At 42.8% G+C, this 19,322-nt stretch overlaps 1 protein-coding gene across 2 annotated transcripts; it reads left to right on the plus strand.

Moving 5' to 3' along the window:
* Positions 1-561: 561 nt before the first annotated feature.
* LOC116081734 (serpin B6-like) lies at positions 562-18,809 on the plus strand. 2 transcript variants are annotated; one of them, XM_031358380.1, is made up of 7 exons: positions 562-869; positions 5,098-5,272; positions 8,541-8,693; positions 10,213-10,330; positions 13,417-13,559; positions 17,706-17,861; positions 18,144-18,809. In XM_031358380.1, exons 2-7 carry the CDS (start codon positions 5,108-5,110, stop codon positions 18,540-18,542), a joined length of 1,134 nt encoding a protein of 377 aa, XP_031214240.1. In that variant the 5' UTR covers positions 562-869; positions 5,098-5,107; the 3' UTR covers positions 18,543-18,809. The 2 variants fall into 2 exon arrangements, with proteins under 2 accessions (XP_031214240.1, XP_031214241.1); XM_031358381.1 differs by lacking the exons at positions 562-869; positions 5,098-5,272 and adding an exon at positions 7,752-7,865.
* The last annotated feature ends 513 nt before the right edge of the window (positions 18,810-19,322 follow it).

Consider the following 19,322-nt stretch of genomic DNA (forward strand, 5'->3'; position numbering starts at 1 on the left):
TGAGAATGAAGAAGGCAGAAAAGAATCTGAGGTTTCCAGAATTGACCAGTCTTTCAAACCTGGCCGGCACTTTCCCCACCAGGTCTTCTTGCTCATTAGGAGAGATGTGAGATGTCAGAATTTTCCCTGCCATTTACATAAAATGTCAGTATCTGAGGGCTGGAACTGTAGTGGAGTCTTGGACACAGTAATTGACAAGGGAGGCTTCTGTGGTTTTCTGTGCATACTAGGCAGGCATTTGGACCCTGGCTATAACCCTAAAAGGAACTCCCAAAATGCCTGTTTAATGCTGTCTCATGTGTTCCCATTGAGAGTTGGCATATATTGGTCATTGAAGCCATAACATTCCTGCAGGTGTGGACCCACCCACCTCGTCCCCTCCCACACACGGAGGGAGGGCACAGGGAGAGGGTAGAGGGAAGAGAGAGGAAGAGAGAGAGAGAGAGAGAGAGAGAGAGAGAGAGAGAGAGAGAGAGAGAGAGAGAGAGAGAGAGAGAGAGAGACTGGCTGCATCTGCATACCACCTAGTGGACACCCTTTTAATTGCTTCATCCAGGTAGTTTGGTTAAATCTCTTGGATTTCTGAAGTGTGTAGTCATAGCAAACAAACAGTACCAGTGAAGACCCCTGATTTAACTAGACTGGTCTGCAGTTAGCTGCTGGACCCGACTGCAGACAATGGTCAAAGTGCAGAGATCCTCCGCCCAGCTGCTTTTTCTTTCACCTGGACAGGACAGCCCTCTGTCGCCTCTCCTGGACTTCCTGACTGTGAGACCTCTCCACCCTGAACCCTGCAGCTATTTAGGCCAGAGCACAGCCTCTTCCTTCTCTAGGTTCTGCTTGCTCCTAGACTGAACCTGGGGTCCCAGGTAAGCTCTGCTGCTAACTGGCTGAAGGGGGTGGGGCGGGGTGCTGGGGTCGAGGGACGTGGATGGGAGAAGTTAGCTTGGTGCATGTAATAAGTCATGGCATAAGAAACCTGGAGGAATTGGTACTAAGAGGTATCGAAACCAAGAGGGAACTAGTGGTCTGCCCAGGGCAGCAGGCTTTGCCACCCTTGTGGCCTCTTATTGGCTGGTTTAGCCTGTGTCTTAGAGACAGGGCAGGGCTGTTCTCAGGGTTGCCCATACCCTCAGTACTTTCAAGCTTTGGTTGATACTCCAGGAACTGTCCAGATGTTTGTTTGTTTTTGCTGTTGTTCTTTTGTTTGTTTTTGTTGTTTTATTACACTCACCGCAGTGATGGTGGGGTCCTGCAAGATTTGATAATGTCTGTGGGACTGGTAGGACATAGGCAAAGTTTTGATAAGGTTTGTGTGCCAAGTGAAATTGGAAAGCTCGGGTTTTCCTCCCTTCCTCTGTTTTGTTGCTGGACCCTGAGCCTATTAAGTTGCTTGCTCTGCCCGGGAATCCCAGGCTCGCTGTTCCTTTTTCTTGCCTTGAATCGGCTTTGAGAGTCAGAAGGATGGAAATCTAGCATTCATGTGCTGTCAGGAAGCTAGGTGAGGTCTAGTTCTTCTACACTGGTTTTAGAGTGCACCGGAAACAGCTGCTCATGAGAGAGAGCATTGTACCCAAAGCTGCTCACTTCCTTGCGCCTGTGGTTTGTGTGTGCGTATGTGTGTGTGGGGGGGGGCAGCTCTGACTATTAAATAACATTTGAGTTAAGGTGCCGTGCTGGGGCTCAGTAATATGAATGTGGTTACAGGAATGACTGCAGTTCGTGTTTGAGAACTACCCTGAGTAACTGTACCCAGTATGGCTTCTGTTAATACACACAGAGAGGGTGCATGGTTCACACTTTGCCCCTTAAAGGAAGTTCTCTTGGATCCCCATGTTTTCTTCCATGGATTTTACACTTAGTTCACCAGACTCAGCAGATAGAAATCAACAGCAGATAAAAACTATTTTGGAGAAGCTAGGTGTTCTTTAGGTAATCCCAGCATTCAAGAGACTGAGGCAGGAAGATAAGATTCAGAGGTCAACCTGGATGACACAATCATGAGACTTCAATTCAAACAGACTGGTTTTCCTTTACTGCTCTAAATAGTATGGTATCAAGGCTGGTTTATTTAACATTGTATTGGGTAATGTAGGTTATTTGCAGATGATTTAAAGAATACAGGGAGATGTAGATAGGTTATATCAAATACTATAGTATTTTTAAAAATTTAATTGTTTTGTATATCATGTCTTTCCTTGAGTGAGTACATGTATATACATATGTATATACATGTGTATATGCCGGCATCTTTTTTATTATACTTTCTCCACCTTATATTTTCAGGCAGGGTCTCTTAGTGAACCCTTGAGCAGGCCATTTTGGCCATTCTGACTTATCTAGCTTCCTCAAGGTATTCATTATCTCTTCCACCAGTGGACGGAGGAAGCCCACAGATGGATACTCTATCCTCCTGTATTTTATGTTGTTTCTTGGTCTTGCTTGTGAGGCAAGACATTTACCTTCTTAGCCATGTGCCCAGACTACTATGTTAATATAAAGGAATTAAGCACCTGGGGATTTTGGTATCTTCAAATTCCAGCTAAAAGTCTTCTGATACACGGGTATGAATATTATATTTATACCAGGACAATTCCAATCCAAAGCATCTTATTGCAGTTCACTGAATCACAGCTTAATCAATACATAAACAGTAGATGGAATCTGAGCAGAGTCAACAGTTTTCCCCATATCTGAAACTAGGGCATGCAAGTGAATGCTGTATAATCTCATTAAAGACCATAAGCCCCTGTTTCCAAGCTTGTTAGACCTGGGCCAAAAAGACATCAGACCAAGACAATAGTGTGTCTCACTCCTGATTTCTTTCCTCTACCTTCTTCCCCTTGGGTAGGAAAGGAATTATGAACCAAACAAGGCTCCCTCTGCTCATTAAGCCAGCATTTAAATGGTCACACTGTGTGGGGAAATGAAAGCATCATTAAGGAGATCAAGAAGCACAACTCAGTGGTGACAGCTGACTGACTAGCTCTTTAAGCCTTATCCGCTGATACAGCCAGTCCCCAAATATGGTAATGATGCTGCAAGGGAAAATGATCCCAAAATGACTCATGAGGCTGATTTTAAAAGTCTAAAATAAAATATACAGTGTTAACACATAATAACATGTCCTATGTCGTTAATTTAAAATTGTTTTCATTTTTACTGTGCAGTGCTAGGTTTGACCTCTGAACCTGGGGCCCACAGGCAAGTGTTCTATTACTGACCTGTAGTGCCAGCTCCTGTTATGGTACATCAGTGAACATTTTCAAGTTGTATAATGATTTATGTATACTGGAGGTGAGCATAGGATTTTTTTAGTCTTTGACTAGTTGACTGTTGAAGATTTATATACTGCAAACTGAAAGTGAAATTCTTTTTTGTTTTGTAATAGGTTATTTTCAAATGCATGTCTCTGGACAACAGAGGATTTTACTCAAAGTTTTGACCTAGTCCACCAAAACAGGGAGGAGGTGGTGGAATAAAAATATATGAACTTTAAACATCCAAGGATTTAGACATTATGATACCTGAAATAGTTTGTCTTATGTACTTTATCTCTCTGTTCTCCTAGAGCCATGCTAAACTGATGGTTGAGGAGGCTTTTAAGTCATCATAGCAAGGACAGGTCAAGAGAGGGTTGAACAGGACATGGACAGGAGGAGCCTGCAGACATTTGGAGTGAGGAAGTTGCTGGAGGAAGTTTCTGTGTTAGTGTGGGAAGAGGAGCTCATAAGCGGTCATATAGGTGCTGTCTTAGGGGAACAAGTCTGTCAGAGTCAGGGGTGTGTTCAGGACAAGGGAAGGAGAATAGATCTGAGGTCAAATTTCCACCAGACTTCTCAATGGCAAAGCTGATGGCTGAAAGCAATTAAGCAATGACTCAAAGATTCAGATGTAAAAATCACACCCAGACTATTATAGACTTTGGTAACCTCTCAGTGGAATGGATGGATAATCATCATATCAGAATGAGGACATGAAGCAGGAAGCTGGAAGCTCCTTGGTCCCTGATCAGACAGTACTGACAAAGGGACAGAGCTGTGCAATACTTACAGAGCAAGCATCCAAAATGGAGTCCTGTGAACATGAACACACTTGCATAATGAAACCTAAGAGCAATGAGCTGAGCTCAGGTGAATGACTGCAAGTGCAAGTACGTTTCAGAAGAGTCAAGTGCAAATGAACTTTCAAGGTGACCATTACTCCATGGTCCACTTGGTCTGTGACAGAAAGTGTGCCTAATAGCAGCAACTGGGGATTCAGTTCCTAGACTCAGTTGTACTCACAATGGCTCTACTACCTGAAAGCACAAGAAGAGCAATAGTATATCCTTGGACTAGCTATGTTGAGCAGAGCATGTAAGGTGCTTTTATTGCCACAAAGCCAAGATGTTTCAGACTAACAGCTCAGAGCAGAGTACATAGTTTAAGGAGATTCATACTAGCCAAGAAGAATAGTACTGAGCATAAAGAACAAAAATTACCAGTTATCTGAAATACTCAATACGCTCAAGAGTTTGGGACCTGGATCTATGTGTTTAGCAGTCTGACCACAGTTAACAGCTCCGTGTCTCTTCACATGTCCTAGAGCTGGGTTCTTGTCCCTTGCTGGTAGATTCTTTCCTTTCCTCATTTCTTGCTCTACCTGTTCTTGCACACGACTCAGGGGCTCACTGGAGCATTTTAGATTGGAAGGCTGTTTGGCTGGGGGAAACAGGATTTTGGTTACTATTTGTGAGTGATGTCAGAGCAGACAGGCCCTGCTCTTACAGTCTCATATTTCCAGTCTCTGATGATGTATTTGGAGATTTTTGATAGCTAATAAGTCTGTTCCTGCCCTTTGTTCTCTCTCCTGATTTCTTGCAGCTCTTCATGTAATTAAAGATTCCTTGCACATTAAATAGACATGGCCCTGGCCCTGAATTAGCCTATCTGTTCCCAACAGGGCTAATCATTTAATGAGTGTGACTTTTCCCTTCCATGCTGTGTATGTCCCTTTGTGTACTGAGCCACAGCATCACAGTATCTGTGACACTGAAGATGCAGGTTATATATTAGCCCGTATTAATGTGAGATTGATTTTAATCCCTCATTCCAGGCTCACCATCATGAATCCACTGCTGGAAGCAAATGGCACCTTTGCCTTAAATCTTTTGAAAATACTGGGTGAAGACAGCTCAAAAAATGTACTTTGCTCCCCCATGAGCATCTCCTCAGCCCTGGCCATGGTCTTCATGGGGGCGAAAGGAACAACTGCAAGCCAGATGATGCAGGTAATCAGCCCCATTTCACCACAACTAAGTATCATTGATGTCAGTCGTGCGGGTTCAAATCTCAAAGTGACTGCTCTTGATAATCAACTGGTGGTGACAAAGGGGTGTGGTTGTATATGATAGGAAGGATGTGCTACCCTGCTGGGATCCTGGCAGGAGTACCTTGACCAGTTAGTGCTGGTGGGGTGGAGGTTTTCTGTTCAGGGTCCATTTCACCATAAGTTATGTCACAATCAGCCTTGGCCATGAGAGGTGGTTCCCGAGTCCCTCAGAATTGGGGAGGGAACACCAGGGATGAAAGAAGCCTCAGGGCAGGGGTGTGTGAGTGTGAAGAGAGACTTCAACAAGAGAGACAGCTCCTTTAATGGGGGTAACAAAGGCTACTTAAATGTTTGGGGGGTGAGTAGGGGCTTTGGGGTGAATGCACATCATTGCATGGGGCCAGGGTATTAGGGATGCCTCATTTGGATAAGGAGGAATTCCAGGTGCTGCAGGACATGACCTTATATGGGGAGAGAAAGTTTAATTGACTCTTGGCTACCTAACCTCATGGGGTGGGGGCAAGGCTGGTGTAGTACTGGTCTATGTGTGCAGGAACATGCAGGCCCAGGGCAGATTAGGGGGAGGGGTCCCCCTCCTGCAATCTCAGGATGAGATTTCTGAAGTTTGGAAACACCTTGACCTCACTTTTAATCTGGGCCAGCTTTTTCTGGTCCTAGGACTCCCAGCCCCACAGAAGTTCAAGTGTTAGTGGGAGGTGTTAATGGGAAGGCGCAGATCACTTGGAGCAGGAACATAAAAAATTTTGCACTGAGTCTACCAGTGACTTCACTATCTGTTCTCTGGCTCCTTGCGGGGCTCAGTCTTCCAACAAGCCAAGTATAATGGGCTGTTCCCAGAAGTTTCTTATCATGTTGGGTCAGGTTTGGCTGGGAGACCTGAGAGAGAACCAGCTGAGACTCTTCTTGGGTGCAGTGTTTCAGGTATATTTGACATTTATAGTTTTTGTTGACCCATAGATGGCAGCTACTCCCTGTGTGCCCACAATGTGTTTCTTGTTTGCTGTGACCCAATGTCCTTCTGATAAGGACACTTGTCATACTGGATTAGAGTTCATCCTCATAATCTTGTTTTAACTTTACTCTTTCCTTAGAGACTGATGGTCACAATTATTTAGACAGATACCAAAGGTCACAAGGGCAATGTCTCATATTTCTTTTCACCACAAACAACTATTTCTGCCAATATTTACCATACCACAAACCCTGTTCTCCAGATCCCAGTTGTTATTACTTCATTTTTAACCCATCCTTTACAGATTTCAATTCCAAAGTCAACACCATGAGTTCAATGTCTGCATTACTGTGTGCCTCATCTGTTTCTTTAGAATTAGCCATCCTGACATTAGATGAGCAAAAGCATTGCTGGCATTGTTTCTCAGAATCGGGGGGGTGGGGGCATGAGAAGCTCCTCTGCTCACTGGGAAACCAGATCAGCTACCATCTGCCAATTGGTGGGTTCTTTTAGCAGCATCAGAAGGCCCAGTGAGGCTGATCTCATGTCTGAGGTACCAGCTACTGGCTGGAGCTGTGGTTCTCTTCCAAGCCATGTGTGATGATGCTGACTTCAGGAGTTTCCATCTGGTAGGCAAAGGATTCTTTGGATTTGCTTCCATTTGGTTGCCTGGAAACAAAAATGGCACTGGGTATTTGAAGACCCAGACCTGGAACACTATTACTTCTGAAAACTGTTGGTCAGTGTCTTACTGCTGTCATCAAACACCATGACCAAAGGAGCTCGGAGAGGAAAGGGCTTATTTTACTCAGAGTTCCATAAAACAACTCATCATCAAAAGCAGTGAGGGCAGGAACTGACATAGGGGAAGAATCTGGAGGTAGGAGCTGGTGTAGAAGCCATGGAGGAGTGCTGCTTACTGACTTACTCCACATGGCTTGCTCAGCCTGCTTTTTTATAGAACCCAGGATGACCATCCCAGGGACAGTAGTACTCACAATTGATTGGGCCCTCTCACACCAATCACTAAGAAAATGTCCTATATAGACCTGCCCAATCTTATGGAGGCTGTCTGAATTAGTTTCATTACTGTAAGTAGATACTATGACCAAGGCAACTCTTGTAAAAAACATCATTTAATTGGGACTGGCTTACAATTTCACAAGCTCAGTCCATGCATGGCAGTGTACAGACAGACATGGTGCTGGAGAAGCCAAAGGTTCTACATCTTGATCAACAGACAGCAGAAGGGAACTGTCTTCTGCAGGCAACTAGGAGGAGGCTCTGTCACACTGACCAGACTTGAGCGTATATGTGAGATCACAAAGTACCACCTCCACAGTGATACACTTCCTCTAACAAGGCCACATCTCCTCCAATAAGTTCACACCTCTGAATAGTGCCCCATCCCATGAGCCAAGCATATTTAAACCACTCTCTCTTCAGAGGTCTTTACCTTGTATCATGTTGACATAAAACTGTCTAACACAGTCAGACAGTGGGAGGACCAGACAAGCCCAAAGGGCAGAGGAAGAGACTGGTGAAGTTGAAGGTCACTGCCTGCTTTGTGACAGTGGAGGTTAGTTGGTTGGCAACCATAGTTTTAGCCAGAGAATAGGTAATGATCATGAAGAATTGATGGTTTTTGGAGGACCATTTCTGCTCATTTCAGGGCTGACAGGGCATAAGGAGGACCCTAGGAAGGGAACATTCACTGTATTTGCACTTGTAACTAGGTGGGTCTTTGAGTGGCAACAGGGATCTGTGAAATTCTGAGGATGAGTTGATTGTTGTACTGGCTGGTTTTGTGTGTCAACTTGGTACAGGCTGGAGTTATCACAGAGAAGTGAGTTTTAGTTGGGGAAGTACCTCCATGAGACCCAGCTGTGGATCATTTTCTCAATTAGTGATCGAGGGGGTAGGGCTCCTTGTGGGTGGTGCCATCCCTGGGCTGGAAGTCTTGGGTTCTACAAGAGAGCAGGCTGAGCAAGCCAGAGGAAGCAAGCCAGTAAGGAACATCCTTCCATGGCCTCTGCATCAGCTCCTGCTTCCTGACCTGCTTGAGTTCCAGTCCTGACTTCCTTTGGTGATCAACAGCAATATGGAAGTAAGCCAAATAAACCCTTTCCTCCCCAACTTGCTTCATGGTCATGATGTTTGTGCAGGAATAGAAACCCTGACTAAGACAATCGTTGACTCTTCCTTCATTAGCTGGGCCTGATAAAGTTGTGGTTTTAATCTTTTTTGATTTCAGGCACTGTCTTTGGATAAATGCAGCGCCAATGGAGGTAGAGACATCCACCAGGGCTTCCAGTCACTTCTCACCGAAGTGAACAAGACTGGCACACAGTACTTGCTCAGAACAGCCAACAGGCTCTTCGCGGAAAAGACTTGTGATATCCTAGCTGTAAGTCTTCCCAGTTTTCATGAAGCAAAGTAAGAGAGGAATTATGTGATACACCAGAGAGTGTGTGTTCTGGGGGTTCCCCAGCAACTTGGGCATCAGTGCAATTCTTGTATATGTTCATGCTCATTTATTCCGTATAGAATTGCACAGAATACAAAGTCAGCAAAGTGTTTCTTTCATTTTTTTGTATTTATGTTGTATTATAGATTATTATATCATCATTTATTATTTCCCTATTATTATTTATTATTGATGTTGGGGTTAAAACCATGACCTCACACATGCTAAGCACACACTCACCCACTGTGCCACAGGCCCAGGCCTGCTCACTATGATCTGTCATCTTCTGATAGTCCTGACTATACTTGAATCATGGCATGGAAAGCCATTTGCCCATGGATGGATTTTAACTTGTACACTGTCTGGGCCATTAGCGATCTGATATTGTTGAATGTGATTTTTCACATTTTTTGGGGGGCCCCAGATGTGTTTGTAAAATGAAGAATGTGAAGAATTGAGATTGTAATATGTATTGCTAATTGTTCTCCCAATTGGACCTACAGGGACCCTTTGAGGTACAGCTATGGCTGAGTCTTTCTTACACATAAGGAGAATTGTGAAGTTATAGTATAAAAGTAGTACTCTGAAAACAAATGAAATATGTAGCCTTGAGCTGTTTGAAAGGAAGACTAGGGATTTGCTTCATATATGCTGTCAGCATAATGCACATTTCATCCCATTTGTGCTGTATCATCTTCTGTTCTAACATGGTGGTTTGTAGGAGGTCATTACATCGCTACCATTTTAGAGCATGTGTCAACAACATAGCTTGAACATCTATTTGTGCAGTTGGAGATCAAATCGGGACCTTGTGCATTCTAGGCCAGTCATCCCTATTAAATCATTCACTAGATTGTGTCCTCAGCCCTGATTGCTTTTTTTTTTTTTTGAGTTGTTCACTTCTGAAGCTGAGCCACTCAGTGTGGTAAGCACTAGGTACATGTAGCAATTCAAACTCCTAACCAACAGTTACATAAAATAAAATAAAAACGGTTGTTTCCTTGCTTCAAATATCATACTCAGGCACTCTATGGCCATAAGTGGCACTGTGCTTGAATGGTGTCCATTTATGCTTCTATCTGCAAGGAAGCTGAAGGGGGGTGGTACCTAGTGACTTCCCATGTCCTTTGTTCCCTGTGACACTGTGCAACACTGCTGTAGTTCCTGTGGGTCCAACCCTCACTTTGCACACACTACAGTAACTGCAACCAAGAATCTTCTCAATGACCCCAGTCAGCCATAACTAGTCCCTCAAAGATCTGACGTTTATGGCATTTTAAGGCGGTTTTCTTACCTCACTCAATAACTAAAATTCAAAAGAGTTGAGAATATAGAAAGGTTTATTGACGATCCTCCCCCCTTCTTAACAGTAGGTAAACTTGTACCTCATTCACATTAGGAAGGAGGGTGTTGGTGCTAATCACATTCATGACTGTATAATTATGTTACTCTGTCTCAGTCTTTTAAAGATTCCTGCCATAAGTTCTATGAAGCAGAAATGGAAGAGCTGGACTTTAAGGGTGCTCCAGAGCCATCCCGACAGCACATCAACACCTGGGTAGCCAAAAAGACAGAAGGTGAACAGAGTCATTCTGTTCTGTTTGGTTGATTGGATGGTTTTGGTGTGGGACCCAGGACCTTGAACATGCTCAGAGACTCTCCATTACTGAGTTACTTCCTAGTCACTGTCAGCGGGTTAGCCCACTTTAGTAGTCTTATTGTCTTCTCCTTCAGAAAGACATCAGGTGTAAAGGGGAATATCTCTTTGCTTTCTAAGGAGATACTTCTCCTTTGTTTTATGACTTTTCCATGCTAGGAAGCAATTCCAGGGGTTCGTGCATGCTAGGAAAGTACCACACAACTGAGCTATAGCTCCTACCTTAAATCAGAGCCTCTCGAATGTTTCTCATCTCTGCCTCCTTTACACTTAATACATTTTTATGCGATTAAGCAGCAGGTACTAAATGAATAAAAGAATTAGATCTCAGAACAATTATTTGGTATACATAGGTTCTCATGTTCTCATTTATTGCACATTTTTATAGTAATGAGATTGTAGTGCTTGTCCAACCCAATATGATACATATATATTTGCACATATATTATTAATAGTTTTTGTCTTTTATGATTAAACCATTCTGTTTGCAAAACAGTAGAAACTGTGTTCAGGAAAACATTGTAGTTCCCAAGTTAAAAGAGTCTTGAATCTGAGCAACAGTGTAATAGCATTATAGGAGTGACAGGATGCACAGTGCAAATTCATTTGTGTGTTCAAAACCATGGCTACAGAGAATTCATGAGATGCAGTGCAGGCCATTGATGCCACAACCACCCCATAACATGTTTGATTTCAAAGAGGTTTTTGGTTCTTGTCCATTCAAATTTCTTTCCCTTTTGCAAAACTTTTCCTGCTTACTCATTCAGATACGTTATGGGTTGAGGACTTCCATATTAAGAAGCTTTGATGCGTGGCCAGGTGCAGTGGTACAGACTTTTATTCTCAGCACTTAGGAGACAGAGACAGAAGGATCTTTGTGAATTAGAAGTCAACATGGTCTGTATGTAGTGAGTTCTAGGCTAAGCAGAGCAACATAATGATACCCTGTCTTGAAAGGAAAATAAAAAGCTTTTCTCTAAATTAATACAACCTTTACAATTCTGCCTTTGATAAATTAACAGTTTCTGACATGTGGTCTAGCTTTATTCTGTTTTAAACAGTGTATCCATGATGTCTCCTAGTATCTTAGACAGATTTCCAGAGCCCATTTTCCTCCTCCCTCCCTATCTACCTGCTGCTTTCCTTTTTCCTTCCTTCTTTTCTTTTAGTCTTTTCATGAATAGTGTGGAGAACAGTTTACACTCTGAGTCCACAACTCCCTGTTCTGGTGTGGCTCATACTGTACAGTTGTACTGCATTCCTAAGGGTGAATTGGACTTGCCCTCTTCATCTGTGGTTTTCAGCTGTGCTGTGTACTTGTAAGGGACACTGTATATCTGCTCATCTAATTTTAAATTAAGTTCTTAAAACCTGATACAGGAAATTATACGTATGGATGGGACTCTGTGTTATTTTCAACACATATAATCTTTCTCAGAGAGAGGCTAATATATTTATTGATCCAAATATTGTTGTGTGTATGTCTGTGCATGTGGAGGCTCACCTGTGTGTTCATGTGTGAGTGCATGTGCACGTGTTTCTGCACGTGTGGAGACCAGAGGACCAATGGCAGTTGTTTCTCAGGTATTGTCCATCTCTTTGTCTTTTTTAAAAGTCAAAGCCTCTCACTGAACTAGAATTCACCAAGTAAGTCATGCTGGATATTCAATAAATTTTACAGATTCAGCTGAGTCTATCTCCAAAGTATTGAGATTATAAATATGCATGATCATATCACCTTGGTTTTGATTTGTTTGTCAATGTGGGTTCTGGGAATTGAACTCAGGGCTTTGTGCTTGCAAAGCACACACTTTAATGATTGAGATATCTCCCGAGCCCTATTTTTAAATTTTGAGTTTGTCCAAAACTCTATTTAAAAAATTATTTTTAAATTATGTGTATTGTATGGGTGTGAGTCTGTATGTTGACCTGTGGGAGTCAGAGAGGTGAACCTGGAGTTAGAATCACAGATATTTGGGAGCCACTTGACATAGAAATAGGGCTCTTTGCTAGATTATAAACATTCATTTTTTGAATAGTTTGATGGCACAACATTTATTTTTTTGCAGTGTTTTAATTGAAAGTTGTATTTCATACAGTATATTTTAAGTATGCTTTTCCATTCCCTCATTTCCTCCTAGATCCTCCCTACCTCCCAACCCACCCAGTTTAATATTCTTTTCTTTTTTTTTTTCAGATATTTTCTTATTTACATTTCAAATGATATCTCCTTTCCTGGTTTTCCCTTTAGAAAACAAAACAAAACAAAAAACAAAAACAGCCCCCCCCCAAAAAAACCCTGTTCTATCCCTCTTCCTCCTGCTCACCACCCTACCCCCTCCTACTTACTGGCCCTGGCATTCCCTTACACTGGGGCATAGAACCTTCACAGGACCAAGGGCCTCTCCTCCTATTGATGACCGACTAGGCCACCCTCTGCTATATATGTAGCTGGAGCCATGAGTCCCACCATGTGTACTCTTTGGTTGATGATTTAGTCCCTGGAAGCTCTGAGGGTACTAGTTAGTTTATATTGATGTTGGTCCTAAGAGGCTGCAAACCCTTCAGCTCCTTGGGTCCTTTCTCTAGGTCCTTCACTGGGGAATATAAACATTCTTAATCCCTGAGCCATCTCTCCAGCAAACACTCTATTTTTAAAAGTACTTAATATTTCTTCTTTCTAGCTCACATTTTAAGGATTCATACCACAAGCACTAACACTCACTTACTCATTTTATGTATTAATTGGAACAATGATATTTTTATTTCTACAATATTTTCTTTTGTTTAATTTTTTTCTTCTTATAATTGTTGAAAAAATGTGCCCCTTTTCTTTTCGGTGATGGTTGTGTTGCTTTAAGGACAAATTCCTGACTAATATTTAAGGGGCAGTGAAATCTCTTAAGTGTGTACTTGACCATTCAAGAAGGTGGCCCTTCTGCATAGCAGCCTTGTGCATGCATCAGACAAATTTTAGCTAACTGGCTTTTTAATTCTTCCTTTCAGATAAGATTACAGAGTTGCTATCTTCAGGTTCAGTGAATTCAAGCACTCTGCTGCTCCTTGTGAATGCCATCTACTTCAAAGGAAAGTGGAAGAAGCAGTTTAACAAAGAGGACACTCAAGAAATGCCTTTCAAAGTCACCAAGGTGAGTGGTGAGTGGCCCCTGTTTACCGCAGTCTCTAAAACACACTAGAAGGCTACCTTATGTAGCCTGTGCTTCATATGCTTTTGGGTAGCTAAGCAAGGACTCTCCAGTAACCAGTGGGGCTTTTCTCTCATCCTTTTCATCTTGTATGATACTGAAAGACCCCTTGAGAGAGGAGACCCTTACTCTAGTCTTGGGATTACACAACCCCCACGAAACTCACGAGAGACTGATCTTGCTGCAAACACACAAGGTTTATTTGGGAAACCAGTGCACTAGGGCCAAGCTCGTAACCCATGCAGGGGCAGAGGAGTTCGACCCCAAGTTCAAGAAGTGTAGGGTATTTAAAGGAGAAAATCACAAACCAGGGGGAGTAAGGGGAATTCCAACCCAAGTTATTCAGTCAGTTAGGGAGGGGAACATATTCATTTTAGGAATGTAATCTTCTACCGGTCTGCAGGATGGAGAGCCTCGAGAATCAGTTGACTTTCATTCTTAGTTCCGCCCTCATTGTGGTTCAGTCAGGAGGGACAACCAGAGCCCTGAGGCTCTGAGTCAGCTGAGTTCCTGAAACCCAGAGCTCTGAACTGGCCGACCTGCTTTCTTAGTTCTGCTCAGCCTGCTAGGGGTCATAAAAAACTTTTTTTATATTTTCTATACCTTTTAATACCATGGATATCTGCTTGTTCCCCAGTAGGTACTTTTATGTTGTGGAATAAACACAAAAACCACCTAACTGTTCTCAAGGACAAAGTGTTTATCCTCTTGGACTTTCCTGCCTTTCTTGTCACAGAATTGGGGGGAAAGGGACAGCTGATCCCTAGGCAAGACATCTAGAACACTTGACATAAACATGTTTGGTTTGTAAACATGTGGAGGGGGGAGGCTCCTCTCTTACTGAGAAAGCTTCTCAAAAAGCTCAAAGAGCACATGGTAATTACTAGTATAATGTACTTGCAGTAGTTAAGGATCCAAAACTGCAAGATTTTTGTTGATAAGGACTTTTATTTAAATTCCACATTACTAAATGGATAAAAAAATGTAGACACAAATTAGTGAATCATTAAATTACTAAGATTGAGCCTATTTGTATTACATGATTGGAGGCTTTAAGAACTGCAGGTATATGGGGAGAAACTGCTGAAGGCAGAGATTAACACCTCATGGGTTATGGACAAGGCTAGCCCGGGCCCATTTTCCTAGACAGGGTTTCATTATGACACACTCTTGCTTGCTAATGACAGATGCTCCAACAGCAGATGAGAGTAGTTGTGACAGAAGGTATATGGGCCACAGGATCAAGAATACTTATATCTTGGTCTGTTATGGCTAATGTATGCTAGTTGTAGGCCAAGGACATGACTGAAGAGACAAGGACAGGTGGCTGCTTGGCTCAAGGCAAGTTCAGGCAGACATGATAAAGACAGAACACAACCACAGAAATGGCCTTTATTTACCACATTTGATTCAGAATGGGGTGGTGTCTCAGAGAAGTGAAGCCACAAAGAACCTTTGGCTGTGTTTTTCACACGGCACTCCACAAGTCCATAGTCAATTCTAGAATTAAACCACAAGAGTGCTCAGGAACCCAGGAGGATGTAATATACTTCAACTATGCCACATCTCATGTCACTCCCTAAGCATTCAAATAGTCTATGGGGGCCATTCTTATTTAAACCACCACATTGTTCCTCATGCTCCTTCTAATGGTTTCATTACCTCTTTCACTCATTCCTTTCTCACACCCTGCATCTCCTCTATTAACAGATGGTTAGATAACGACATGACCATTGATGACTAAGGCTGGACTGGCAACAGCTAGAGTTCTTTTCTAGTAAGGTGTCATTTTGTCTGGCCCTCACTATTGCTGCTCATTAGCTTGTTACTAATGTAGCCAGCAGGTCTGGCTTAGAAATCCCTAGCATTAACTTGCTGAGTGTGCCCAGACACTTGGAATTCTTTTTTCCTGAGGCACAGCAGTGAGCACTAAGCATAGATAAGAACCCTGGTTGGTGGAAGGGCTCCAGAGACACACAAAGGAACTAGTTGTAAGCTGTGCCTAGGCTGCTTACTGGCTTGTTCAGCCTCCTTTTGTATAGAACCCAGGACTGTAAGCCTAGGGATGGCACCCTCACAATGGGCTAGGCCTTCCTCCATCAATTCCTTATTAAGAGAATTAAGAAAATGTCCTACAGCTACATCTTCTCAATTGAGGTCCCCCCCCCCTCACTGAGGTCCCCTCCCCTCTGATGACTATAGTTTGTGCTGACACCCAACTAGCCAGGACAGGGTATGGTTGTGTGTGAAGGATACTGAGGAAGCTTTCACTGGTATGTGAACAGACACCAGAACATAAAGATCTGAGGTTCTATGTTCTGAGGACCAGTTTGTTGGGAAGAAAGGGAGTGAAGCTAATTTGCCATTTAACCACAAACTGCCCCATAATCATGTTGAAGAAGTGACAGACAAGGAACAAGACAGGTGAGGGGGAGTGGAAGCAGGGCAAGCTCCTGTTTTGATTCTGGGTTGTTCTAAAGCCATCAACTTTTGCTCCTGATAGAGCAGTAGTTTTCAACCTTTCCTAGTGCTGTGGACCTTTAATATCATTTCTCATGTGGTAATGACCCTCAAATATAAAACTACTTTTGTTGCTACTTTATGACTGTAATCTTCTTACTGTTGTAAATTGTAGAGTAAATATTTGATATTCTGGATGTCTGATATGCAACCTCTGTGGGGGTTACGACCATAGAGCATCACAGTCCTGGGGTGTGCAACCAGAGGGATATGGTCTGACATGCATTGTGCTAGAATGTATTCCTGCTGTGCTGGGGTCAGTGACAAGGAGATCATCAAAGTATCTCAGGGCTGTGCTGATGATAGTCAAGGTTTAAAAATACAGTCAGGTTTTGGTTATATTTCAAAGGGACAGACAACACAGTTTGTTAATAGAGAAGATGCAGGGTGTGAGAAAGGAATGAGTGAAAGAGAGGTAATAGTTTTGACAACTAGAAGGGGCATGAGGAACAATATGGTGGTTTAAATAAGAATGGTCCCCATAGACTCACATTTGAATGCTTAGGGAGTGGCATTATGAGATGTGGCATTGTCGAAAGGTGTTACTGGGGGTGGGCTTTGGGGTTTCTTATATTCAAGCCAGGCCCAGTGGCCCTGTCTCTTCCAGCTGCCTACGAATCCAAATGTAGAACTCTACTCTTAGTTCTTCCTCCAGTACTGTGCCTTCCTGTGTGCTCCCATGCTTCCTGCCATGATGATAGTGGACTAAACCTCTGCACCTATAAGCCAGCCCCAGTTGAATGTTTTCCTTTATAAGAGTTGCTGTGAATATGGTGTCTCTTCACAAAAATAGAACACTGAGTAAGACAGGCAATAATTATAGGAAGATTAAATTTAAAAAAGAAAGTATGGAGTTCTTGCCTTATCTTAAGTTGGGGTTTTCTTTTTCTTTAAATGAAGGTCTCAAATGGGAAGTAAAATGTATGTTTAGAGTCCTAAGAGAGAAGTTCAGACTAAAACAGTAAAATTTGGAATCATGTTCAAATTCATTAGAATAAATGAGATCCCCAATAGAAAAGAATTATAGGTCCAGGACATCCAACGTGTTTGGAGATTGAGTCAGTCAACATTCTGACACTGTATCCACAGGTATGGAGATAATCAACTTGAGAAGAGAAAAGGTTCATTTGACTCACTTTTAGGAGTTCCAATCACAATGAGATAAATCCATGACTTAGGTGTGTTATAAGAGTGCTGACAGGTGATGGTGAGATCAGGTGGGGAGCAAAATGGGTCACCTCAAGGCCAGAAAGTGAAGAAAAGGAGAAAAGAGGCCAGGGTCCCATAATCCCTTTCAAGAGCACATCCCAAGGACCTAAATATCTCCCACTAGGCTCCGCCTTTTAAAGATTCCGCCTCCTTCCAAAACCCTACTCTGAGGACCACACCTTGAAAAATGGGCCTGTGAGGTACATGTAAGATCTAAATTACTGCAGAGGTTGAGGGACTGAGGGAATGTTCAATCAAAAGTTTAATCAAAAGTGTTTCTATAGGCAGAGAGTGGCTATTTCAGTTGTCCAAAATATTCATGGTATCTCTTTCTATTTAATATTTATTCATTATTTATAGAATGAGGAGAAACCTGTGCAAATGATGTTTAAGAAGTCTACCTTTAAGATGGCCTATGTGGAAGAGATATCCACTACCATTCTGTTGCTTCCTTATGTCGGCAATGAGCTGAACATGATCATCATGCTTCCAGATGAACATGTTGAACTGAAAATGGTAAGGATCATGGGGCCTTGATGGATTTTTGATGGAGAAGGAGTGGCATTTGTGTTTCTGCTGGGGCAGCTCTCCTAGGATCCTGTGACCATGTTTTTATCTTCTACTCATTTGTGGGGCTGGGGTGGAAACCAGAACCTGAAGCATGCTTAGCAAAGAGAACAGAGCTGCTCCCTAGCCCCTCCCAGCTACCATATTACATTACAGCCACCGTTCTCTGGGCATACAGAGCCTCCCCATCACCTCAGAAGCACTGACCTAAGGTCTTGAACTCCCTTCTAGGTGGAAAAGGAAATAACTTACAAGAAATTCATAGAGTGGACAAGGCTGGACAAGATGGAAGAAGAAGAGGTGGAGGTTTTCCTCCCAAAGTTTAAACTGGAGGAGAACTATGACATGAAGGATGTCCTGTGCAAGCTGGGCATGACTGATGCCTTTGTGGAGGACAGGGCAGACTTCTCAGGAATAGCATCTAAAGAAGGCTTATTTCTGTCCAAGGTCATTCACAAGTCCTTTGTGGAGGTCAACGAGGAGGGCACAGAGGCTGCGGCTGCCACTGCAGCCAATATAGGTCTTAGGTGTATGGTCCCCTACTTCTGTGCCAACCGCCCTTTCCTTTTCTTCATCCAACACAGCAAGACCCATGGGATTGTGTTCTGTGGCCGGTTCTCCTCCCCATGAGAAAGGATGCTGTGGTGTTAGCCCACTGCCTTTGCCCACTATCTTTCTCATGATTTGTCTGTGTATCAGTAAATGGTATGACAATTCTGTGCTTGGTGGCACACACCTATAAAGCTACCCTTTCAAGGATGAATGTGAAAGAATCAGACATCATGCAGGGCTATGCAGGGCCTCAGCTACATAGCAAGTTCAAGACAAGCCTGGGCTACACTAGACCATTATACACAAAACCAAATCAAATCAAAACAATACAAAAAAATAAGAATATACCCATGTCTGGATGCTTTATAAAGAAGAAGTATTTAGTTTACAGTTCTGGAAGCTGCAGAACATAGTTGAGGCTTCTGTACAGTTCCAGGAAAAATGGCTTCACAACAACAGGATCATGCAAGAGTGTTGAGCAGTATGTAAGGTTCAGATTCTTTACAAATGCGTCATTCTTACAGGGCTTAATCTAGCCCCTTGTCCCCTACATTAACCTTTTCCTAGACTGTAACCTTCAATACTGAAGTAACCTTATGGCCACATGGAAGAGTGTACTGTCACACTATGAACCATCATTAGATAAACTTCATCCAAGTAGCTCAATTACATATTAAACTTGAGACCTTCCTACCTCAGCCAACTGGATAGCTAGGACTACAGCTTTTTGGCACCATGTCTAACGTTCCAGTTATTTTGTAAAGCATTTGGGAAAAGGGAATTCTGGGTAAAGCAACTGGGTTATAAGACTATTCTACTACAAGGAGTGCCTTTGAGATCTACAAGGCTGAGGTCAAC

This window comes from Mastomys coucha, unplaced genomic scaffold (genome assembly GCF_008632895.1).
Source record: "Mastomys coucha isolate ucsf_1 unplaced genomic scaffold, UCSF_Mcou_1 pScaffold7, whole genome shotgun sequence".
NCBI classification, from domain to species: domain Eukaryota; kingdom Metazoa; phylum Chordata; class Mammalia; order Rodentia; family Muridae; genus Mastomys; species Mastomys coucha.

Coding starts and splice junctions, on each gene's coding strand:
- LOC116081734 (XM_031358380.1), top strand. CDS start 5,108: ATGAATCCACTGCTGGAAGCAAATGGCACCTTTGCCTTAAATCTTTTG. Junction 13,560..17,705: donor TGCCTTTCAAAGTCACCAAG/GTGAGTGGTGAG, acceptor CATTATTTATAG/AATGAGGAGAAACCTGTGCA. Junction 17,862..18,143: donor AACATGTTGAACTGAAAATG/GTAAGGATCATG, acceptor ACTCCCTTCTAG/GTGGAAAAGGAAATAACTTA.